The following is a 25,101-nucleotide window of genomic DNA, read 5'->3' on the forward strand; positions in this document are numbered from 1 at the left end:
CCGTGCTTACCTCAGTGTGGAAATGACAAGGAGGGGTTTTCCAGAAGTTCAGGGGGAATTTCCTCTGAGAACAAACTGTCCTTACACTTTTGTTTTGGGCGTGAGGAAGCACATTTTTAAAGTCAGCACCATCTCCCACACTGAAATCACAGACCTAAACAGATTCCCCCCAACCCCCACGGCCTTTCTCAATCTCTCTGGCCATCTCTCCAGAGCTCCTGGGGGAAAACCCTGCCATCTCGTCTTCTCCAGACCTAACCAGCTTCTGTGATTCTGCAGAATTCTGGCACCCTGGGATCTAAGAACAAACTCATCCTGGTCCACTCCTTCTGCTCCCTTCGCAGCCCTGTCTATCTGCAAGTGGCTGAGCCATCTGAAATTCGGCTCCTGGGAGCTGCCATGAGGCCTCAGCCCACTCCGGTTCCAACCAGCCACTTCTGCTGGCCCCCAGCTCCCACGGACCCTGTGTGTGTGTGGCCAGAGCCGGCAGGCACTTCCCAGGCAGGGTAGCCTTTCCAGTCCCTCTCTTTACCCAAAAGAAGAGATTTCATGCATGTTTGGTTTAACAGGTTGATGCAAAATAAATAAACAGGGAGGGACAGGGAGATGGATGGGGTTTTAGTAATGAATGGTGCAGTGGCCAGCAATTGGAGGGGGCTGGTGGGGAAGATGTTTCCCACCTCCACAGCTGTGATGGGGTGTCCCCTGGGAGCCCAGACCGGGAGCACAATCTCAGCCCGTGAGGACGGCCGGAGCAGGCTCCCCAACTGAGAGCGTGCGACTGTACAGATAAAAGGGCACAGGATGGGTGCTGTCCCGTGAAAATAGCCAAGGACGCCTTTGTCGTGTCTTCCCTCACTCGGACCAGTTTGAGTCTGTTTGAAATGAGCTCAGGCCTCTGCCTCAGGGAGGCCAGCCCGCTCTGCCTCTTGCTCAGCCTGATGGTTCTGGGCTCAGAGATTCTGGGGTCCCAGGGATTCCCCTCCCCCTCCTGCTTTTGGAGAAAGGCTTCAATTGCCTTAGCTGAGATGGTCTGATCCCTTTTTAAAACGTGTTGTTGACTAGACACTGTGGGTGGGAACTTTGCAAAGTCACCTCAGGGAAGGAGGTGGCCCACAGTTGGGAAGTCTTTGTCACTAACAGTTGAAGAGAGGAGAACCCAGGTGAAAACTGAAACATGGGAGAGAAAGGAGAATAAACCCGTCTCTCTGAAACATCCCCCTCGGGGCTCAGCACCTTCCGTATATGTTTTCATTCCATCTCCATCCCAACCCTCTGAAGTGGATATTTTTATCCTCATCTCAACAGATGAAGAAATTGACACTCGCAGGGGTTAAGTAACTTGCAGAGATACAGAATTAAGAAGAAAAGACTAAGACTCAGAGACATCATCATGGAAATAAAAATGGTGCCACGGAACGCAGACAACAAATGTTTGAGACATTTGCTAGAATGATGCTACTACTCTTATGTGGGCAAGAGATAAGGCCTTAAAATCCAGCCATCCTCTGAGGTGCTCATTCTCTGTGGCTTTAATTCAACTTCCTATATCTGTGTTTGCCAGTTGCTACCAGCAAACAGAAGTGCCCTTTGTTTATCAATACGAAACACCTGAATGTCTAGAAATGAATGGAGAGCACCTGAGCTGGAGGGAGACAATAGTCCTTTTCATCTCTTAAGAGTGATCTTTTCTCCCGTGCCATCCTCGCCCAGGTATGACTTCATCGAGATTCGGGATGGGGACAGCGAGTCCGCAGACCTCCTGGGAAAGCACTGTGGGAACATCGCCCCACCCACCATTATCTCCTCGGGCTCCGTCCTCTACATCAAGTTCACCTCCGACTACGCCCGGCAGGGGGCAGGCTTCTCCCTGCGCTACGAGATCTTCAAGACAGGTTAGTGTGGTCCTGGGTGGAGGGAAGATGGTACTCTGCCGTCTAGACCTGGCCATGGGGCCCTGAGTAAGGGGGCTACATCTTAGTTATGTGCTCATAGATGGAGCCTGGTGCATTGACACAGCTGGTAAGGGTTCTAGTTTTTTCCAGCCTGAGCAAGTGGCTGGAGGCAAGAGGGGTTCATGGCGAACCTGGAGACAGCCTGTGATGAAAGCCGGTTTAGGTTACCATCCAACTTAAGAGGGCGAGTTGCTGGGTTAGTTCTTGCGTGTTTGTGGCAATGAAAGAGTGGGTACATCTAGTAGATGGAAAAACACTTTTGGAAGGAATTAGACTTGTATGTGTGTTTAAAAAAATCACAAGCAACTTCACAGTCACAACAAAACTTGGCTGAGCTTCCTCCTAAGGACTTCATGATCTAACACAGCCTTTCTTTGGAATTACATGGGGCAGAAGGACGTACTCTTTTCGGTGTTTGGAGTCTCGAAAAATCCGACTGTGACCCCCACTACCACTGATGGAGTCATGCAGTAGCTTTTAAGTTCAAATACGACTCCTAGACGTGCCCCTTGCTGGTCCACTGTTTCACACCTACCCATTGAACCCCCACTTCCTAAATGCTGATGAAGAAAGATGACACCCTGAAAAAGACGGTGACGGTGGAAATGCCGCACCTCTTTTCAGTTGACTGTTTGCTTTCCATCAGGTCCGCCTAAGATTACCTTAGACCCTAGGCATGTGGGCCAATGCTTGACATCCATAACTGAGTAGAGACAACTTTGATTCACAAGACGCTGGTTCAGCATCTCCACTAAAGCACTCAGAGCAGCGTGCCTGGCCTCTGATGTGTGAGCTCATTGTGCTGAGGCTCAGTGAGGCTGATCCTCCAGATCGCCCCTCACCCCCGCTCGTGCCCCCACCTCGGGACCTGCCGCCCCATCTAGGAGTGTGTTTCCCTCTCTGGCAGCCTAAGTTTTACTCCTTGCGTTCAGAGTCTGCTGAAAGGGGAGGCTGTCAACCTTGTCATCGAGGGGCCCGAGTCTGGCGCCTGTCGAGTTCAGTGTGAGGGGAACTATTCATATATATTTTCTTTTCCGCCAAACAATTCTTGAAAGGAAGTGGTAGCTGCTGAAAGCACTTTTTATATCCACGCTGTCTAAATATTTGCCGGATTTGTCTGCCTGAGAACACGGTCGTCGAATCCAGGGAAGGGGTGGGTTCCAGGGCACTACATGGAGCCAGAGTGGGAGCCGAGACTCACAGGGCACGAGTCCCAAGGAAGCCCATCTGCCACGGGTCATCCAGCTCCTGACCACCTGAGGTCACGGGGACTGAGGTTCTGTGTGTCCAGTGGCTCGGGGCTGGTGTGAGGCTACCGAATCACCCCACCTACATTCTCACAAGTGCTTTGCAAGATTCAGATGCGTCAGTGCCACCCACTGGGAGCTGTGGGGAGACAGAAGAGAAAAAAGAATAACCTGGGGCATTGACCTTCTTCTGGTGGGGAAGACAGGTGTATAAACCCTCAGTACATAACAGATGCACAGCAGATGGTATTGGATGAGTATGTGTAAATAGTTATGTAAATTGAAAGGTACGCTATAACATGAAGCAGAATGACTAAGCATTAGGGTACGATTAACATGCTATGGTTATGAAAATGAGGAAGTAGTTTGGTGCCTTGACCTGTCAGGAGGGCAGCGGGGGGGCGGGGGGGATCTGGGAAGTCTATCAGGTAGCAAGGTCCCCTGTGCTAAAGCTGCCACTCAGCTCCCCTGTGCTGACCATGAAAGGAAAACAGCCCCAAGCCAGGTCTTCCAGGGAGCTAGTCACGGGAAGTCACAGCAAGAGCGGGGAGGACCATTCAAGCGCATCTCTGTTTCATGCTCCCCAACTTAGTATTTCACAAAGGATGGTGCCACACCCTCCAGAAATCGACACACAAAAAGTGAATGTTAACTCTGTCCATCACGCAGATTTGAAGGGTCAATATTAAAAGACGAAACACACAAGAGGGGATCACGACTCACATTGCTATTTTGAAGACAGGCTGATGGAGGATTTTGAAGGAGGCAGCAAATGTGTGGGCTGCCTAGAAACTATGGAGCCAGCCAAGGAAGGGGGCTTGGGCATGGCGCAGTGGGGCCATCTACGTTAGAGACCGGGATTGCCTACAGAAGGAAGAAAGAGGTGACTGCAGTGGGAGGTAGAGAAGAGCAGTCCCGTCAACAACAGCCATCCTTTGGGGGATGTAAGAAAGAAGATTGGAGCCCTGTGGCCTTGGAGCTGTTCACCCCTGCCATCATGCCCATTGGAAAGAGCTCTTCTCAGCCTGGAAGTCAACCCTCCCTAAACCAGATACACGTACAAGGTGGAGAGGGTGCAAAATTCAAAATCGAGACGTTTAGGAGGATGTGCCTTGTTTGGAACCCCCATCTCCACTGGTGGTGTCCCGAGAGAAACTGCACAAAGTTACGTCATCCGCAGAACTTGAATGAAACGCATGAACATGCTGAAGAAATCCAAACAAACACAGCTATGTTTGCTAATCAGATTCATAAAGAGAAAGCAAGGGGGGGAACTGTAAACACAGATACACAACTGTACAGACGACTCTGGAAGCCTTTGACAGCACACCGCCCAGGCAGGGCTCTGCTGCAGAGTTCTATTGACAAAAATAAACCCACAATTCAGTACAGATGGGGACAAGTGGCTGGAGAGGGAGGTGCATGTCTTCCCTGCATGAAGTGGTTTATAAAAGAGTCTCTGCATGAGCAGACAGTCTGCATATAAAAGGGTAAAGCAAACAACTCGCTGACTTAAGTGATCCCAAATCACCAAATCATGAGTAGAACAGAGGATGGAATTTAAAAATAACTTTAAAAGTAGCATTGGAAACTGGATCACTGGAAAATGTGGTTTTTTGGTATGTCTGTTTGTTTTCGGATTGTCCTTTGACCAGAGTTCAAGATTGAGTTTTCTTTCCTGGTGCCCCGTGACATTTTGGAAACTGAAGTCTCTGGGGTCATCCGTAGACAGAAAAAAAACCTGGAATGCCCCCTACTCCCACTTCCTAAATCGAAGAACTGGATTCACCTTTTGTGGTCAGACCGAGCTTCACTGTGATTGAATCCGCCATGTTTTCAGTAGCCTTACGTGTACAGATTCTACTTTTGCTCGCAGAGTTATTGTAAAATTTACAGTGGAAAACCACCAAGTGGGCATTTTTTATACCAGAATCCTTTGGTATGAAATCATTCACTGCAGCCGAAACCCCCCAGCCTCTGCAGACAATCTTAGCGTTGCATGAACTTGAGTATTTGTTGACTGAGCTGTTTTTTTAACCTTTAATTCTTTTAACACATTGCAGAAAAACATCTTGGATTAGGTAATATCTACAAGACTCAACTCTTGACCCAAAGATGGTCACGGTTTTCTCTTCCACCTTTAATATTCAGCCACATGCTTTCCAATACTGATCACCGTCCAAAGAGTGAGATGGTACAATTTTAGATGGATGCGCAATGGTAAGGGCCAGCCTTGATTATTCTGCATCAAAAGGATAAAACTGTTTTTCTCCCTTCTTCAACATAAGCCACAGGATACACTGTATATAGTCATATGTCAGAGATAGGTACACACTTTTTTTTTCCTTTTGCCTTAAGGACATCAGACTGAAAAGTTCTAATCAGTTATAAGAACACAGAACCTTGGAAGCTGTGGGGACTTTAGAATCTTGCATTCTGCAGGCCTCTCTCAGGCTTTCTAAGTGTTCTTTGTGGAAGCACCTGTCCCCCATAGTTGAAAGGGACCAAAGAAAGATTCCAGGATAAATTCCCCAGTCCCTGTAGGCGGGGATTCCCCTGGCCTTGGAAAGGAATGACAATGGAGCAAACTCTAGGAGGGAATTTCAGGATGCTTTTTCTAGCTCTGGAAGCAACTTGCGAATAGAGTTTAATTTCCTCTGGCTAAATAGTCCAGCAGCCATAAATGCTAACCTTTTTCAAATTCCTCTAGGCCCCCTGAAGACCTGCCAGCTGGCTTGGCTTTGCTAAACTGCCTCATCCTGCACCTTGAGCAGGCCCTCAGAGCTGGGGTCCTGATGGAAAACAAAGCTGGGGGCTCCATGATAAACAAACCGGGGGAGGGGTCCTCTCAGCTCCTCCCTCTGGGCCTGGCTGTCCACTGGGCCACCCTGCCTCTGAAGGATGGCTGGGGTGCAGAGCCTCTGGGATGCAGCATTAGAGCGCCTCTGAAGAATCCTGAAAAGATTAGCTCTCGACCCAGCTGCCCCGGCCTCCCACCCTGCCAAGGCGCGGTGCTGGGTAGAAGGGCAGAGGTGATGGACAGGTGGGCAGGATATCAGAACTTCCTGTCTGACGCTAAAGTCCCCCTCCCCCTCCCCCGCTTATTTGCATGGCACCTTTTCCAAGTCAGACGTCGACCGCCTTCCAGAAACCCATCATCGATAAAGAGACTCGCAGAGGGGCTGCTGCAGGAACCACGGATAAAGACATCGCTGCGGGCTAAGATCAGCGTATTGACATCACACAGTTATATTTCAGTGGGATCCCCAGAGGACGCTTCCTGCCAGTAAACACCTGGTTTATCTAGTATTTCTGTGTTTTTTTATTCCATGCTTAGAGTGCCTATTATTCTTCTCATAAATCCTGCTCCTGTTTTAAATTTTAAAATCAGGACGTGGTAAAATCAATTCTAATTGTGCAGCATTTACATTCATTGCATTAACTTGAGAAACTTCTGGCTCAGTGCAGCTCCCTGGGCCCGTGGTCTGGGCTACAGTGTCCTGGGACGCCCCAGGGCCTGCCCTGGCAAAGGTGGCTGGGTCACAGCACAGGAAGACCCTTTTAATGTGACTCCACCTAGAGACATTAGGCGGTAACAGTGGCTGTGATCCTTTGACGCGTTCCGGCTGGGGTCCAAGCCTGCACCAGGATGGGAATGTGTGCAGCATTTAATAAGATGCCTCCGTGAATCCCAAGAAAGCAGACACAAGAGCTTAGGAGAGAAACAAGGCCATCCCCACCACAAAGGAACCAGAAGCCTTCCAAATGTCAATGCGCTGCCACATTTTTTTCCAAACTTGCTGCCGGAGCGGCCTTTAACGTTCCCAAACCCTGCTGCGATCCACCAGCTACAAACCTCAATTGTTAATTGTCTGGCCACTACAGAGCCGCTCGTTTTAATATAGTCATGACATGAATGAGACCCGAGCTCCCCTTTGCCCCTCCCCTGAGGCACCTTGGATCTTGGAGGGAGACGGGGGCACAGAGTTGGCTCTGGTACAATAGGGGCTAGTGTTGAGGTCGGCAATAAATAAGGGGTAACATTGTTTTCCCTGCTGGCAATCCGCAAGCCTTCCTTAAGGATTGAAATAACTTACATTTCTGGAGCAAGCAGCTGAGTAATTGAGAAAGAAGACTCTGTTCCTCTTTTTAAGAGATTCCATCCCTCTCTCACTCTCTCTCTCTGTATCACACACACACTTCTTTCTCCACCGCCCCCCTCCCAAATCCTCAATTGCTGCTCTTACCCTAATTTGTACCGCTGGCCTCCCTAATTTCTGTCGTAAAGATGGACTTGCTTAAGGGCTTGAAATGTGGATGGGAAAAGTATGTCGCTTCAAGGGCCACTCCAATGGAAACAAAACTTGGTGCGTAGGGAGATGTGGGCCCAAACATTTAAATAACCCATGTGACAGAGGCAGCAGAGAAAGGCATCTTCTTCCACCCTCCTATGGCTACTGTTTCTCTTGTACGCACAGGCTCCGAAGATTGTTCAAAGAACTTCACAAGCCCCAACGGGACCATCGAGTCTCCTGGGTTCCCTGAAAAGTACCCACACAACTTGGACTGCACCTTCACCATCCTGGCCAAACCCAAGATGGAGATCATCCTGCAGTTCCTGACCTTTGACCTGGAGCACGACCCTCTGCAGGTGGGAGAGGGAGACTGCAAATACGATTGGCTGGACATCTGGGATGGCATCCCGCACGGTGAGTGATGGCGCCGTCCCCGGGCACTTCTCAGCAACTTCGCCTTTGCCCTTTAATTGCTTTAGTAGCAGTAAAAATAGACAGAGAGAACAAAGACTTGGAAGCTTCTCAGGGTTTGTCTAGGACCCAGGATGACTTTCTCCTTATCCTTCACCAAGGATGACTTCGGAGAAAGTGCAAAAACCAGTTTCCTCTCTTGGAGATATTTCTTTGGAAAAGGATAGGAGGAGGCTAAGGAGATGCTTGGAGAGGATGAGAACACCTGTAGGTAATATTCTTTTCTGCTCCAGGTTGACAGGATTGCCACAGCAAGTGACTCAGGGACCACTGTCTGTGCCCAGATGGGACTGTAGAACCAGACTGACTAGGTTTGAATCCTGGTTCTGATATTAGCAGCTCTGCTGCCTTGGGCAAGTTACTTAACCTCTCTGTGTCTTATCTGTATAAATAAACTGCTATTATCATCACCAGTAATAGTATAATTTTATTACCATTTATATAGACATAGGTGTTTAAAAGGTGCATCCCCCAAGGCTAGGAGGAACCTGTACTCCTCAGGTGGAGACCGACATAGGTCTTGGGTATATTCAGTATCAGCGAGGAAACCCGTCTTTCACTTTTGTAGTCGCTCTAAGGATTTTGCACTGTCAGGGAGACCTGATGACTAAGCAATTTCATTTCCTGAGAAAAGCATAAGACTTAGCCAGGAAACTTGGGTTGGAGCCCCAGCTTTGCTATTTCCTGGCTGTATGAACAGTGAAAACTCATGAGCCTTCTCCAAACGCCAATTTCTTCTTCTGTAGAACAGGCATTATAATACCTTTCCACCCATCTCCCAGGGCTGAGAGGAGAATGAGGCCAGGTCAGTGGAAGTTCTTTTCGATGTGCGGGAGAAATATTACACACTGTTCTGAAGACATATCCCTGGCCGTTCTTTTATGCCAAGGCATGTGAAGCGACGCTCTGTCGAATGAGTCTGCAGTTGTGGGAGGGGAGAATACATGGCAAATGGAGTTTGCCGTTTCCATTTCTGTGACCTCTCTTTGTCCTGCATGTCCAGTCGGGCCCCTGATTGGCAAGTACTGCGGGACCAAAACACCTTCGGAACTCCGTTCGGCCACCGGGATCCTCTCTCTGACCTTTCACACGGACATGGCGGTGGCCAAGGATGGCTTCTCTGCACGTTACTACCTGGTCCCCCAGGAGCCGCAGGACAGTGAGTTGGCCGGTCGGGAACCTCTTGTCCTTGTATCAGGGCCGTGAGGGTGTACGATGAAGAGAGGCTGCCCTGCAAGAGAAAAAGATGGGAATTCTGTGGGATTTGCAATGGCATCTGAGTTCAGGCAATGAGAGCTGTATCTTCTTGCTGGAGGGAGATTAATGAAAACTAAACACATGTCAATCTGGATGCTCACTTCTTTAAAGAAAAAGTATGTGTGCCAAGAATTAGTTACTCCAGGGAAAGTCAAGGACCATTTCAAGCCTCAGAATAAAGAGAGGCTAGTGAGGATATTTATACAGAATCTTCTCCTGTGCTAACATTTTTTTGAGTCTAAGGCCATTTTCTTCCCTTGCCAAGCCTTTGTGGACATTGTCAAAAAAACTGAGCAATTTTAGGAATTCCTGTGTGGCTCAGTGGTAACAAACCCAACTAGAATCTATAAGGATGCAGGTTTGATCCCTGGCCTCACTCAGTGGGTTAAGGATCCGGTGTTGCTGTGAGCTGTGGTATAGGTCGCAGACAAGGCTTGGATCCCGAGTTGCTGTGACTGTGGTGAAGGCTGGCAGCTGCAGCTGGATTCAACCCCTAGCCCAGGAACATCCATGTGCCACAGGTACAGCCCTAAAAAAAAAAAAAAAAAAAAAAACTGAGAAGTTTTAAACCTCTCTATATATACATATGTTTTGGCATTAAACATCTCTGGCTCTGGCTAGAGTTTCTCTCACTAGGCTGGTACATGCTTGGACCTTGACTTCATTCTTGAAATAAACATAGTTGTTTGAGCTTCTACCGTGTGCCAGGCACTCTGCAAAGCATAAAAAGTATAACCCAGACCCCAGCGGTCATGGAACTTGCCATCAACCTCTTGCCCCGAGCTACGTGTTTAAATCAGCTGCTCTTGGACATGTGTTTGAAACTCAAATGATAACTTGAAGGATAAAAGGCACATGTTAAGGATGATTAGAGCTGGGAAAACCCTGCCATGGTTGTAGACAGCTTATCGTACATATATCTGCAGACACAGCAGCCTGGTCGACTAACGGGTTTTATTTGGTGTTTTGCTTTTGTTTTTTCTCCAAAGAGCTCGTGGAGATTGATCAATAGGAAACTAGTATTGTTTTGGTTTAAAAAACAAAACAAAACAAAACAAAACAGTCGTGTGAGTTGCACCAAGTTCTACAAATGGCCAGAGCTCCAGAATAGATGTGAGATCTGAAAAAGATTGCTGGTCTTTATCTGACACATGCACACAAATATTGGCCAGTGTCCACAGGATACGGGGGAAGGACAGCAATTAAACTGACAGTGCAAGGCCAGAAGCAGTGACTTCTGGGTCCATTTGCCCAGACAGGTAGTGCAGGGTAATATAGAGTGACATGTGTGTGCTCACAGAGAGGGCTCCCAAAGACAGGTATTTATTGCTTTGTAATGTCTGTCTTCTGTGCCAGAATTCATGAGACATTTGCCATAAAGAAAGAAAAGAAAGGAAGAAAGAAAGAAGCAAGCAAGCAGAAGTGCCTCCTGGGTGTTTATAAATAAAGGAGGCTTCCCAAATTGCCCCGAGTCTATCACACCTTTACCCGTATTTCAGTAATGGTGCATCTGGCATCTGTGAGCCTCTGTAGCCTACAGCACTAACAGTTCTTGTGCTTTAGATAGTATTTTTAATTTGTTGATGATTCTTATTTATCCATAGCCTGATTTCTTTTAGGTCAAACTTAGTTTCTTTCAGACCCAGAGGGGTTGTCAAACTCTATGACTTGGTATAGTTGTTTTTCAAATGTGAGTGTATAATTAGGTCTTTAAGATGAGGGAGTGCCTGCAAGGACTGGTCCCTAGAAAGGAGCAGCGTTTTGGGGAGTCCCGGGGGTTTGAGGTTGAAAGACCTAACTCTGCCCTTGACCATCTTCATCCCCCAGACTTTCAGTGCAATGTCCCCCTGGGAATGGAATCTGGCCGGATTGCTAATGAACAGATCAGTGCCTCATCCAGCTACTCAGACGGGAGGTGGACGCCTCAACAAAGCCGGCTCCATGGTGATGACAATGGCTGGACACCCAACTTGGATTCCAGCAAGGAGTATCTGCAGGTACTGACTCAGATACCAGAGGGTGTGCAGAGGGTGGGTGTACTGGTGGGGAAGGGCGCTGGCCCTGTCCCTAGAGTGAACACAGAGAGAAAAAGCAGAACAGGAGTTCCCGTTGTGGCGCAGTGGTTAACAAATCCGACTAGGAACCGTGAGGTGGCGGGTTCAATCCCCTGCCCTTGCTCAGTGGGTTAACGATCCAGCGTTGCCGTGAGCTGTGGTGTAGGTTGCAGACTCGGCTCGGATCCTGCGTTGCTGTGGCTCTGGCATAGGCCGGTGGCTACAGCTCCAATTAGACCCCTAGCCTGGGAACCTCCATATGCCGCGGGAGTGGCTCAAGAAAAGGCAAAAAGACAAAAAAAAAAAGCAGAACACACTTGAGAACCGATTTCATCCATCCATCCAAAGACATCCAGGTTCCAGGCACAAATAGACCATGCCAGGCACTGTGCTCAGTGCTGGAGTGAAATGATGAGTAAGATGGATACTGCCCCTCCCTTGTGAAGATTACCAGGCCCTGGAGAGGTTGTTTGGCCGGGAAATTGTTTGCCCTATCACTGTAGATAGCCAAGGAACTTCCATGAACAGTTCCAGAACTTCCCCGTTCTTGGCATTAGGAGGCATCAGAGATTTAGAGGGCTTTTTCCTAAGGGCAGCCCAGTTGAGTTGCTAGCTGAGCATGGCAGCTTCTCATGATCTTTGCCGTTGGGAAGGAACCCTGCCAAGAAGATTTTTGCCTCGAGCTATCAGAAGAACACATGGGGAAATGTTACTACCAGCCATGAAGCTCCAGTTGCTCAGATACCCTGCAGGATCTTTGTGGACTGTTGTTTGCTTTCCTTCTGAATTAGAATTGCAGCTCCTGCTGAGTAACCCCCACCTCCCCTTGCACTACACACTGGTCCAGCTCTCCTCCCCAGAGAAGGGCAGGCTGCTAGTCCCATGCTCGAGCAATGCCTGCTTTTATGACACACGGCAGACAGCCTTGTGACCCCCTGACAAGCCTGTCCTAGCTCTGATGTGACATGGTGACCTCTGCTCTGAGGAGGACATTGCAGAACGGACAACAGGAAAGGGAGAAAGTCCTCTTAGAAACTTCCAGGGAGTCTGCAAAGGTTCTAACAGCACAACTCTAAGGCCATCTGTCACTGTCTCTCCTCTGCCTCTCTGAAAATCCTTTTCATCTTGCAAAGCTTCCAGAACGTTCTCCTTTAAGCCAGTATTCCACTGACTACAGTCCTCATTTCTGGTTCTTAATAAAATACTTTCTTTTATTGCTGTTCACCTGTTTACCATACACATATACAGCACTGCGTGCTTCTTTTCAATGCCTCATTATGCTGAGCACATCTTAAGCTGCCAATAAATGCTTACTGAATCAAATTTTACCAGGAGGTGCTGGCTATATATTGATCACACGGAGACTGCCACTAAGAAACACCGTGGCCAGCCAAGGAATGACATCCAGCAATTTCCAAATGGGTTTGGTATCGTGGGAGGGGAGGTGCCTCAAAACGTTGGCCATCCTCCTCTTCGGGCAAAAGGTCAGGACTTGGTGCATAAGCCTAATTGCCTGGGCAGACTCTGCATGCCCTTTGACCCCTCCGTGACCTGAGCCACTAAATACACAATGGCGGGAGGGACTAAGGGGAGGGGAAACAGCCCAGAGCTGAGACTTTTGCAACTAGGGCGTCGTAAGTGAATTGGATTGAATTGGACAGGATCGGAGCGAAGTGGATTGGATTGGATTTAGCCATTGTTCTTTAAACCAGCATCCGCTTTCACTATCCAAGGCAGTCCGTGGTTTAGTAAGAAGGGGTCATAGTTCTAGATGTTCAGTGATTTCTTTAGAATAAACTTAATCCTGTCTTTCCCAATTTGCCAAAAAAAAAAAAAAAAAAGATGAAAAAAGAAAAAATAATCAATTTTCAAAGTTCTCTAATGTAGTTCACAGATGTTGGGTTTCACTGTCCAGTGGGTGCAGACAGCTACTGATCACCAGTAGCTGTGAGTGAATCACAGACACGGGGTGTGAGCTCAGTGTTACAACTGTGTCCTTTGAAGGAAAAGCAAGGTGCCGCCCTGTGTCAGGAGTCATGGTCCCCTTACGTCCCCGCCTCTTCCTTAGGTGGACCTGCGCTTTCTCACCGTGCTCACGGCCATTGCAACGCAGGGAGCAATTTCCAGGGAAACGCAGAATGGCTACTACGTCAAATCGTACAAGCTGGAAGTCAGCACCAATGGCGAAGACTGGATGGTGTACCGGCATGGCAAAAACCACAAGGTACCAGCACTGCCCCACCAACAAGGCAGGCTGGGGTGGGGCAGGGCAGGGGAGGGGCTCCAAATTGACCCCATGTGGAAGAGGAGGCTCTGTTCAGTGAGGCTTGCATTACTGATGGAGGCAGGAGACACTGGCCCAGAAAATATTCTTCCTTAGGCGAAAGTGATTGGAAAACACCATTTCTCTGACAGCCTGGCTGCTGTTGCATCTTGCACAGCAGAGAGAGAAACAGAGCTTGCAGTGTGCTCTCTGACTGCAAATGAAGGAGAAAAATGTGTTCCCAGCCCGTGCCTCCCCATCCAGGATTCATTGAGCATTTATGGCCTGAGTCCCTTCCACATGCTGGGTTAACAATCACAAAACCGCATGAAACCGCAGTGCAGGAGTTACCGAGGTCTGGAAATAAAAGGGCACAAATCCTGAGAGGGAATCACCATGTCCCGGGGAAGAAAGAGGACAATAAATTACGAGGAGAAATTTGGTTTGTTGGGAATGGGATCTGAGCCGGCAGTCATGCTTGACAGCGAGGCATTGAATCCTCTCGGCTGGTGCCTTCAGTGTCTGGGGCTCCCAGAGGTGTGTCCGCGTGGGCGATGCGGGGCTTTTGTTGTACGTGTGGATGATGTCTGGTGCTCAGCTTCCTGAAGACACGTGGCATTCTGCTGGCAAACAGGGCTGCCGCTGGCGCTGGCACTGCACATACTGCTCGAAAGCTATTCTCAGCTTATGGGGGGCTTCTTGGAAATGGCCAGGGGTGGGTGGGGGTCTCCCCTGGGCAGGTGGATCCCTCTGCTCACTGCAGGCCGGCTCTCAGGTCCGGAAGAAGAACTCGAATCCTTCCCTGAGTAGAACGGGGACTGAGGGACAGGGTCTCCCCTCACAGTGCCATTGCCCCAGCAGCACCGTGGTCCGTCAGGTTGTGATTTATGAAAATGGGCCGCAGGTGTCCCAACCCAGAGAGGCCAAAGGTCTTTTTCAAACAGCCTCCTCAACTCCAGTCACTGCCCCCAAGGCAGCTTGCCCTTGCTGGTGCCATTGGAAATCTTGGACCCGGAAAATCCTAAACTGTAACGCTGGTAATGTTTCATTCTGGAAATGTGAGTTTTTGAAGGAGTGGGTTTTTTTTTTTTTTTTTTAAATTCAGATCGCCATAGTAACATGGCACCATTCATCTGAAGTCATGGCTTCTAGATATCACCGGGTCTTCCTCTCTCTCTCTCTCTCTCTCTCTCTCTCTCTCTCTCTCTCTCACACACACACACACACACACTGCCCATTTCACAGGTAAAGTGATGCATTTAGCAATTCAAAGACTTCCGCACCTTGCCAGGTTGTTGGGTCAAGTCTGGTTTCCCATCAGCTTCCTTAGTTTCAGGAAGAGATACTGAACATCACTGGACATGGCAAGCCCATGTCGGCATTGGGTGCTGGAAGCACTGTGGACTGAGCCCTGCTCCCTCCTTTTCATGCCTTCTCGCTCTACCCACCCTTTGCAGTAAGAAACTGATAGAACCCAGAATCTCAGCCAGGGAGGCAAGGACAAGCAGCTGGCTCAGGGTGGGTGCTGGGGGTGGAGGGAGGGTTCATCTGACCGCCTCTCCGTCCAGGCTCAGTGACTAAGCAGCGCTGGCCAAAGGGATACTGTAGCATAAGCTGATTTTAAAAGCACGCAGATGGACCAGGATACTATTTAAAACACCATTTGTAGGAAATCTGCTTTTGGAAATACCTTAGCACTGCACATTTTGATAGAATGCTGTCCTCCCTGGCTTTATCCCTGGAATTTATTCTGTAGGGAAGATATTCTTGAGAATTGAATTTAGCTTTCTGGGCTCCTTTAGAACCATTCTTCTCAACTTTTTCCTATCAGGTCCCTCTCTCTCTCTCTCTCTCTCTCTCTCTCTCTCTCTCTCTCTCTCTCTCTCTCTCCCTCTCCCCACCCCGCCTCCTTTGCCTTGTCTGCTCGCTTGTGGCTATATATCTTTCCCTAGGAGCCAAGAGATAATTTCACTTTTGTGGTGGTGGTGGTGTTGACTTTTTAGTGAGTCAGTCCTGCCCACGTAAAGGGCGCTGGGGCAGAGGAAAAGCCCTTTCTGGCCCCATTCGAAATTCACCTTCTTGGTACCCAGAAGGAAGCAGGAGATCGGAAAGCCTGCCAATTAAGCCTTGCCCCCTCCCCATGTTCCTTTGCACCCCCCCGCCCACCACCACTGCGAGTGCGGCGGACCGTGGAGGAGGCCTGCCTGGTCCTCACCTCCAAGGGTGATCTCTGCGGCTCCTTCCTTAGCAGACCAACCCCCACATGTCTGTATTTAATGTGCAGATTCCACACCGTTCATGGTGCGTCAGCGCAGCACTCTGGCTGTTCGGGTTGAAATAGTTGACTGAACCGTGCCAAATAGATTTGTCAAGTCTGCTGCAGTTTGATTTGATGCCATGAAGGGGAGGTGGGGCAAGGAGGGGACTTGGGGGCAGTGGCGTGGGGGACGGGAGGGGGGTGCTTCGTCCATGCCCCCCAAGCTCTACTACTGAGCTTCTCTTTGGAGCTGCTGGATGGTGGGCACCATGCCAAAATAAGTGGGGCTAAGTGGTGGGCTTGAAAGCAAAATTCAGACTGCAGGACCTGTGAGCCATGCGCAGCGGAGGTGGAGGCAGCAGCCCACTCTGCTCTGTGGGGCAGGCAGGCAGGCAGGTGGGTCTGAAGATGCAAAATCAGGGCACAGAGTGTGAGGAGGGGATGCTGATGCTGGGGGCAGAAATGGGAGAACTTGACTTCATTTCCCTGGTCACGGTCAACCCCAGTGCAGGATGCCAAAGACCAGGGAATTGGGGACGTCAGAGAAAAACAAGATTAATGAGTGCTTAAGGTGGTGGGGGATGACTGTGCTATTACCTTGCAAAACACTATTTACTATTTGGACCCAGGCTGGGCTGAAGCAAAGCCTGAGCCTATGGGATGAGTAGGAGCCTTACTCATGGTCAGGAAGCAAGGAGGGCTAAAGAACTCTTTTCCAGCCTCCCATGACCTTTAAGCAGCCTCTTCTTAGTCTCTTTCCATCCAGCAGGTAACGGTGAGGTTGCCCATGAGAAAGGCATTACACTGTTGCTGGGGTATGGCCAGCATCCTCCTGGCAAAATGCAGCCCAGTTACACAGGCCACATGTACAGCACATCCCCAAATCCTTATCTATCTCCCCATGCCATAAAAAAAAGGAACCTAGGATTTTCCTACGGGGCAGACCCTCCTGATATGTATTTATGGCGTAACCACAAAGCAGCGAGCTCTTCCGCCTGTTAGAGCCTGTATCCAGCCCATGTGCTCCCTTAGATTATACAAATTGCTTCACATATATTTCTTCAGGAACCGCAAGTGTAAAACTACTGCTTTTGGTTTCCCCAGCTATATTAATAACACCCCAAACATAGAGACAACGTTGTAAATACAGTAGTAGAAGCTTCGTGTATGTGTCTATAATTATAGGCAGAATTATGTACACACGGACCAAGGGAGGGGTGTAGAGAAAAGATGGAAGGAGCTGGAAGGCACGAGACTTTGGCCAAGATGCTGCTCACCTCTGAGAGGCTGGTTCCACGAGTCTGCACCAGAGGCCATGAGACGGAGGCTGGTGTCAGGGCTGGAGGACAGAGGCCATGCCTTTAGATGTCTCAACCAAAGCCCTTGTCTTCAATTCTCCCTTATTTGGTAAACTTGGGCATCTTTCTTGTTGACATGGCTCTGGTTACCTCACTCTTAGTCATAGCATTGCTGGGCTGTTCTGATATATTTGGAAGAAATTTGGGCTAAAATGGTCTGTCAGGTGATATCTATATCCCGATGGACAGATTGAGGATGGGAGGGATCGAACAAGGTTTGGGTGCAGGAGTTTTCAGAATTACCCCGTAATGAGTGGCAGAAGTGCTCTGAGCTCATCATATTCATGGAATGACTTCCAGGGGGCTTAGAGAACCCTCAGGCACTGGCTTCTTTGCTTAAAAATTTAACAGTGTTTCAGACTGTGGAACTGAAGCTTTCAGGCGAAGTAATTTGCCCCAGGGACATAGGGAACCGGGGAGTCCCTGTGGGAGGCACCTGTCACTAGGCTTTGACTTCAGGCCGGTGTTCCCACGATCCGATCCAGGCCTGGCTTGCCATCTTGGCTCCAGGGGGAAATTGGCTTCCTCGATGTTCAGTCCAAGGGTCAAGAAGGGGACGTGTTCCTGAGAGGCTCCGCTATCGTGACAATCGGGAGGCAATTCGAGCTTGGACACAAGGCCCTGAGCGCTCATCATTTTGGACCTGGGGCTCCGTCACAGGACCCCGAGGACGCAGCGCTGAAAGGAAGTTGCTTTGCGTTTGCTTTGGCCCCATCCCTCTGAACAAATTTTAAAGACGTCCACTTCAGAAATCCTCTGTTCTCTATTTAGTTCCCAAATCAAAACAAATCACTGTGAAAGCCATTTGAGAATGTAAAACCCTCTGTGAAGCTGTCAGAGACTGGGGCAGAGAGAGAGAGGGGGGTGTCGTAAAACCAAACCCCCCAGATCGGCTGGCTGCCGGCTGGAACCACGTGGCGTCTCTTTTCAGATCTTCCTGGGTGCTGCGCTGTGTGACCTTGGTAATGTCTCTTCACAGCCCCAGGCCTCAGTGTGCCCGTCCGCCCAGATGGAATGGTGCTGTTGGCAGAGCACCTTGGGATCTGTGGATGGAAGGCTCTCTGCAGATATAATTAATGTATTAGACCCACAGAGCTCTTCGCGAGCAGGAGCGAGTTATCAATTTAAAAAGTAACAAGGCCCCGTGGGATATTTATCTGCCTCTTTTAAAATCATAGGTCTGGAAGGGCCCTGATAAGTCATCCAGACCTCTCCCTGCATCTGATGGGGCCTGTCCTTGAGCTGCCTCGGGTAAACGGTACCCCTCATTCTTCAGTTAGAAATGCAATTATTCCTCCGATGAACATTTTTGAGTTTTCAAAAAGTGCCTTTTTTTAAAGCCCCCTGGTGGGTGACCGGCTTTCCCTTTTCCTTTTTATTGTAGTAATTGTGTTTCTTGTACATAAGATTAAGAAAGTAACTCAAACCATCAGCCAGTAATGGGTATCAGACTGGAGAAGTCATGGTGTGATTGCATCATCTAGGGTCAGGTGTGTTCAGAAGAGGGCTGATGTTCTTTCCAAACCCAAGCCCCCCAGTTTATCTGCCCCCCTCAATGATAACCAAGAAGAACTCAGGGCCCTAGGTAATTAAGTTTGTCCCTTATCCATTTGCCGTGGGATGAGCTCAGACCTCTAGCCTCTCCACTTAGGAAGCTCAAGGGAAAATTTCATTATACATAAGCTTGGATCCTTTTCTCCATCAAGCTCCCAGGGCTGGCTTCGCCCAACTCCCATGGGTGCTGAATTGTCTCCGGGAGCTGAGGCCAGCCTCCATGGCGCTTATAGCCTGGATGCTAAATTCCTCCTGCTTCCCAGGCCCCACTGTGCACTGGGGCCAGTGGGACAGAGCAGATAAGCAGGACCTGTGGGTTTGTCCCAGGATTTGGCTTGGGCTAGGAAAGCACTCGCTTTGCCCTGACCCCAGCGTCCCTAGGTGAGCACTGGGTGCACGCCTCACCAGGTGGCTGGTCAAGGTCTTTGCTCTGTGATTTACAAAGATTCCACCCAGAAGAGCAGTGCAGGTGGCAAGTGGACTCAGCAGCCTCACTCCCTGTACCCTTCCCCCTCTCTTTTCCCCACCTGGAAGTTAAAGGTGTAAATAATGTGGCCATTTGCAAAACCACGATCATAGTAAAATTCATGGAGTTAAAAAAAAATTTCGTCTAAATCTAGGAGTTCCCATCACTCAGCAGGTTAAGGACCTGACATAGTATCCATGAGGATGGAGGTTTGATCCCTGGCCTCACTCAGTAGGTTAAGGATTCGATGTTGCCATGAGCTATGGTGTAGGTCGCAGGCGCAGCTCGGATCCCGTGTTGCTGTGGCTGTGGTGTCGGCCGGTGGCTACAGCTCCGATTTGACCCCTAGCCTGGGAACTTCATATGCCACAGGTGTGGCCGTAAAAAGAATTTAAAAAATAAAGTCTGAATCTAAGGGAAAAAATAAAATAACAACGTGGGTTTTCGGTGTGGAGGGCCTTCCTGCTCGGCTAGAATGGCTGTTTCTGCCCCACCTTCGCCGGAGGACCTCCAGCCCTTCCTGGAGGCTCGGATGCTCCCCTGTCCCCCACCCCATCTCTCCTCCAGCCCCAAATCCCTGAGCTGCCCTCCTCTCCTCTCCTCCGTGATGCTTTCCTGTCTCCAATCCTGAAACCCTAATCCTGTTAGGATGCTGTGTTCCAGGGCTCAGCGTCTCGATGGGGGTAACCTAATCCCGCAGTAAATCTAACGGGCCCACCAGGCGCACACACAGATGGAGATGGGCTCGTCCCACCCACCTCCACCCCCGCCCGCACCCCCAGAAAGAAAGCACCCCCCACCCCCCTCCCCACCCTCCACTCCATGACAAGCGCCTGCTCCTCTGTCTCCTCCTTCACATCAGCAAAACTGCTTGATGACAAAAACAGCCCTAAAGTAAAGGAGGCGGAGCCAGGAGGGTATCGTGATCATAAAGGAGCATTTGGTGGGTAGGGAATTTCTTCCCCCCCCACCCCGCCTCGGCCTCCTTTCTAGTCTCTTTCTGTCTCTCTGTCTTGAGTTTATATATGAGAGACATCACTTCTGATTCTGTATCTGGCTAAGTTCCCACATTTGCTAGAATGAAAGCCACTTCAAAAAAAAATTTTTTTTATCGTCTTTTAAGGAAGAGTTTTAAGAGAGAAATGTCAGGACCGTGATTTACAAACAGGAAAAGGAAAAAAAAAAAAAAAAGCCCATTACCTTAACATCATTTTCCCCAAGTGCAGCCGCCCCCCCCTCCCCGCCCCCGCCTGTTTGCTGCAACAAATTAATTAAACAGAACGGCAACCGTTGATTAACAGTTTATTTCTCCATGTAGCCTCAATGGCTGGGTTTAGAGAACATGCAAGGGAAGGGGTGGGAGGGGGAGGGCTGGCACTTGGCTCCGCAATGACACCATTGTTCCTGAGACAGATTTTTTAAATGTGCTACTGGTTTCCTCGTCGCCGCCTCCCATTCCTGCCACCTCTCTGCTCGGCCTGCTTTGTTCTCCTCCTTGAGTGTCTGTGCCAAGCAGAGTGAAAAGGAGAACTTTGGATGCAATGAAACATTTATTAGTGGAGAGAAATATTTATGTAAAAAGCAAAAACAGGAAGAAGAAGACGACAACTATCTCCTGCACAATTTCTACCTCAGGGCTTCAGCACTGTGTTGTCTTTGAAAAATTTCCTGCATTGTGTGCGGTCCCTGGAGCGGGCCACGTTCAGATATTTACAGCAAAATAGAAATAAACCGTGGGTCACACTGTGGGTAATGAGGAGACGGGTGTGCGCAGACGGAATACGAAGCCCTGCTCAAGTGGGAGGCGGTGCCCGGAACGTGGGCTTGCACCTGTCCACCAAGAGCCTGCCTCGCAGAGGAAGGTTAAACAGCCACCAAGGAGCTCCAAGACCTTGATGGACGTGGAGCGTCTATACTGGCCTGGGCACCCAGATGCTGAGGGCAGATATAAAGATGTCTAGAGAGGGATTTAGGGCCGGGAGAGAACCCCCAGGGTAGAGGCCTCCAAGGTAGGCGGTGATGCTTTCTGACCAAAGGTTTCTTATTAGAGTATATATATTCTTCTCTTATTTTTTTTTTTTTTTTACATTGTATTATAGTCCATGCCTTATGAGCTCACAGGCATGGTCGAAACATGTTGATTTTCTTTTCCTGGGTGGGGAGAGGTGTGTGTGTGGGGGGGTGTTGTAGATAATAACCAAACTGGGATATTGGATAGCAGCCAATTTAATTGGCAGATGCCCCCCTTCCCCCAGAGGTGCAAATCAGAAAATCCATGAAGTGCTGCTGCTTTCAGGTTCTGTCTTACTGAAAATAAACCAAAGGTCTTGAGAATCAATTGGAAAGTGTTGGATTATGTTCAGAATTCAGTGAGGCACCGAATAGATTATCCAAACTGCTCCGTGCCCTAAATTGTTTTTCAAACTCAGTTTATAGAGGTACACTTGAAGGAATCTCTATGTTCAACATAGCTTCATATATATGCATATTTGATCATTCAAACATAATCAATGCTGTCCCCACCTGTTAAGAAAACTAGGGTCACCTTGAACTTCTGGTTTTGCTTTGGGTGGAAAAGCAACCATAATAATATTTTTTTTCTTTTAAAATTCACAAAAATGTATGCCATCTGTGACATCCAGCTTTTAAAGCAGATGTTAAAATATGGTCATCACGTTTGATATCCGCCTATCTGGGTGTGCCATACGCTGACAAGCCACTGGTTTTTCTCAGCAATATGGACTCCCCGCTAGAAAGTTATGGTCTGAAAGAAAATTCTTGGCCTCGAGCTGGGGCTTGGGAGTCAGTGGCTTTCCAAACGTGAACTCCCCCAGTGGAACAAAGACCCTTTTGTTACTGGTGACATAGCTGCCCATCTAACATCTGTCCTGGGTTGTAGTGCGGGCCTTGGAGCCAGCAGAGAGGGCTGGTAAACTTTAGCGTCTATCTGCAAGCCTGTTAGTGACTTTATTTTCCTGAAGGAGAAACCAAGGTACCTACGGTTTATTGATTTGCCTATAGTGATTCAGTGAGTCGGCAGGGAATGAAACCAATTTCCTGGCATCATTTCCCAAGCATACCACCCCTTGCCTTGCAATGCCTAGACTGGAAGCCAAGAATCCATCTCAGAGAATTTGATCAGAAAACATATGAAGGGTGATTCTGAAACCACAGAAGCATTGAGAAAGTCATAAAGATGTATAATATATGATGGCATTTACCAGCTATAAATAGGGAGGTGCAGGGAGAAAAATAGAGACCTTGTAAATCCAATGGGTCAGGAGAAATAGAAACTGCTTAATATTTCATTAAAAGTGGACTTTCATCCATTGCACTTTGATGTCTTTGGGCGAAAGACAGTATATAAGGACTAAGGTGTTATTCATTACTCTTTGTTATTAATCATTTGAACTGTTATTGACCCAAAGCATCAACAAGGTATATTCGCCCTCGGGGTGCGGGCACTCAGAATGTGTTCTGGGCACTCTGCGAAGTGTATGAAAATCCATGTCACTTGCCCACAAAAGCGCTTAAGCTGTAAGGGACAATGGTAACTAAAAACGCCCTGTTACAAAGTGGACACTCCCAGTGCAGCTCTACTTGAGAAACTCTTGGAAGGAGAGCCTTAGACTCTGGGGCCGGAACGGACCTTACAAATCAACTCATACAATCCCCTCATTTCAGAGAGGAGGAAACTGGGGCCTGGGGGCGTTCGAGATATTTGTCGACACTTAGGAACTAATTAACAGGAGTCCGGCTCCTGGTTCCGTGGTGTTTGGACTTTTTTTTCCACTACACCCACCTCAGCGGGAGAGGTGTATGAAACATTTAGTGAGATAAGGTGGTAGGTATTCCTTCAGCCAAGGGTCTGAGGAGCAGAGGGCAGATAGGAGCACAAGGTCAAGAGCAAACAAGACACTGAAAACAACGAGGCTTGGAAACAGGAAAGGTAACTTGAGGCCACGTGGAAAGAGCCTTCCTTTAGTTCCAGGGGTGGGAGAAGAGTAAGCAAAACTAAAAAGCAGAATTGAAGCTCAATTTGAGCAACCAGGTAGATGGCCTGAGGTCGATAAACCATGGGCCTGCCTGCCTCTCTGGGTGATGCCCCTGTAGGCAGAGATCCAGGGCGTTCCCCCAAAGCCAGCATCCACGGGAAGACCAGCCCCTTCCCCAGATGTGTACCACTGCCCATGGGCCCCCCTACACCTACACGCAGCCAGCCTCCCCAGGGCTGTCCAAAGACACAGCCCTTTCCTTACCGAGGAAGGAAAGAAAAAGGTTCCTTGATGTTGTCTGCCAAGGCTGAGAAATGAAGGGGTCAGATGAGATAAAATTGGACATTAAAAACACATAAGACGTGCTGTGTTTCTAAACGGTACCAGCGTGATGTGTCTGCTGTGGATTAGCAGCTGTGTTAAAGTTCAGATGTGCTCGACACTCCAGTTATATATTCACGTGGCAAGTCAAGCCCCCCCCCCATACGAACTCCTTAGCATCTCCTGATGGAGGCCACACACAGTCATCGCCGGCATCCTCGGGGAGCAGGCCAGCGGTGCCCCCCCCCGCTGCTCCCAGCACCCGTCCGAAATGAGCAGAGGGCTGCTTTTGCTCCTTCCTTGCCAAAACAAAACATGAAAACAAACAAAAAGCCTCTGCCTCATGCTGAATTCTAGGAGAACTGATTCATCTCCTTTTGGATTCAGTTCCTCCATCCCTTTCCTCAAAGCCGCGGAGGAAGCCAAGAAACAGGCACGGTGAGGCCTGGGCCCTCCTTCCAGTGGTCCCTCCCCATGATTAGATCACAGAGACTGGAGCATCTCTCTCTTCCCTTTGGCCTTCTCCTGGGCACCTGGCATCTTACCCTCTTTCTTCTGCCTTCCTGACCCTTTTCCTTCCTGTGCTTTGTCTCCTCGCCCCCTTCGTCCTCAGTCACTGTGCTGGAAGCAGCCACAGCAAAGCTAAGGGACTGGTGAGCAGCAGAGAAGGAAACTGGCAGCCTGAGGACCAGGGCAGAGGCTCCCCAAGGGAGGAGAGGGAGCATCCAGATTGGTGGGGGGGGGGGAGCAGGAGTGCTCCTGGAATTGATGGGCTCAGCACCAAGAACAAGGGGTTTCAGCTGAATACAGTGGACCCAGGAAAACCTGTTTCTTCCTCATCTTTCCTCTTAAATAGGCCACTTCCCCTCACTTGGTTGCAAAAGTATGTCTCTTAGCCTTCACCCCCACTATCCATGGGGTGCTATTAAATGGCTCTGACTTGTGCCCTTAGCAAGGGGGAAATTCAGAAGGTTCTAGGTTGCCAAATGGCAGAGTTCCTAGTTACGGTTCCTAAGGAAGAAAGGACCACATGGTTAATTAGCTCTAAGCTGTGCTGCTCTTTGCTGGTACCCAGAGCTTTCTGCGTGGTGTGATCAGCACACTGGGAACACATCACTGAGCAGCAACTCTACCTCCATGCCACCCGTGCTTGGGGACCTCAAGGGCTCCATGACTCCTAGCCACCAACATAAACACTGCCAATGTATTAGAAGAGTCAAGGGAGGAAACCACAAACCTAAAGCCTGAAAACATGGCAAGGGATTGAGATCCTGACAGACACCTCTGGGCCACAGTTTTGTTGTTGTTGTTGTTGTTTTTGTCTTATTAGGGCCACACTTGCGGCATATGAAGGTTCCCAGGCTGAGGGTTGAATCGGAGCTGTAGCCGCCAGCCTACGCCAGAGCCACAGCAATATGGGATCCGAGCCGCATCTGCGACCTACACCATAGCTCACGGCAACACCAGATCCTTAACCCACTGAGCGAGGCCAGGGAACGAACCTGCAACCTCATGGTTCCTAGTTGGATTCGTTAACCACTGAGCCATGATGGGAACTCCCACGGTTTTATCATCCATAAAGTGGAAATAATAATACTTACCTCCCAG

At 49.1% G+C, this 25,101-nt stretch overlaps 1 protein-coding gene across 4 annotated transcripts in view; it reads left to right on the forward strand.

Moving 5' to 3' along the window:
* NRP2 (neuropilin 2) overlaps window positions 1-25,101 on the forward strand; it is a 118,484-nt gene that overhangs the window by 33,118 nt on the left and 60,265 nt on the right. For all 4 annotated transcript variants that reach the window (XM_021076239.2, XM_021076240.2, XM_021076241.2 and 1 more), the window contains exons 3-7: window positions 1,714-1,895; window positions 7,681-7,911; window positions 8,972-9,127; window positions 11,053-11,222; window positions 13,348-13,503. In XM_021076239.2, the coding sequence (XP_020931898.1) occupies window positions 1,714-1,895; window positions 7,681-7,911; window positions 8,972-9,127; window positions 11,053-11,222; window positions 13,348-13,503 (895 nt within the window). The remainder of the gene's footprint in view (window positions 1-1,713; window positions 1,896-7,680; window positions 7,912-8,971; window positions 9,128-11,052; window positions 11,223-13,347; window positions 13,504-25,101) is intronic.

This window comes from Sus scrofa, chromosome 15 (assembly GCF_054392235.1).
Source record: "Sus scrofa isolate SSC_HxYL_T2T_F1_AM1 chromosome 15, Sscrofa_HxYL_maternal_Yorkshire_Landrace_v2.0, whole genome shotgun sequence".
In the NCBI taxonomy this organism is placed as follows: Eukaryota; Metazoa; Chordata; class Mammalia; order Artiodactyla; family Suidae; genus Sus; species Sus scrofa.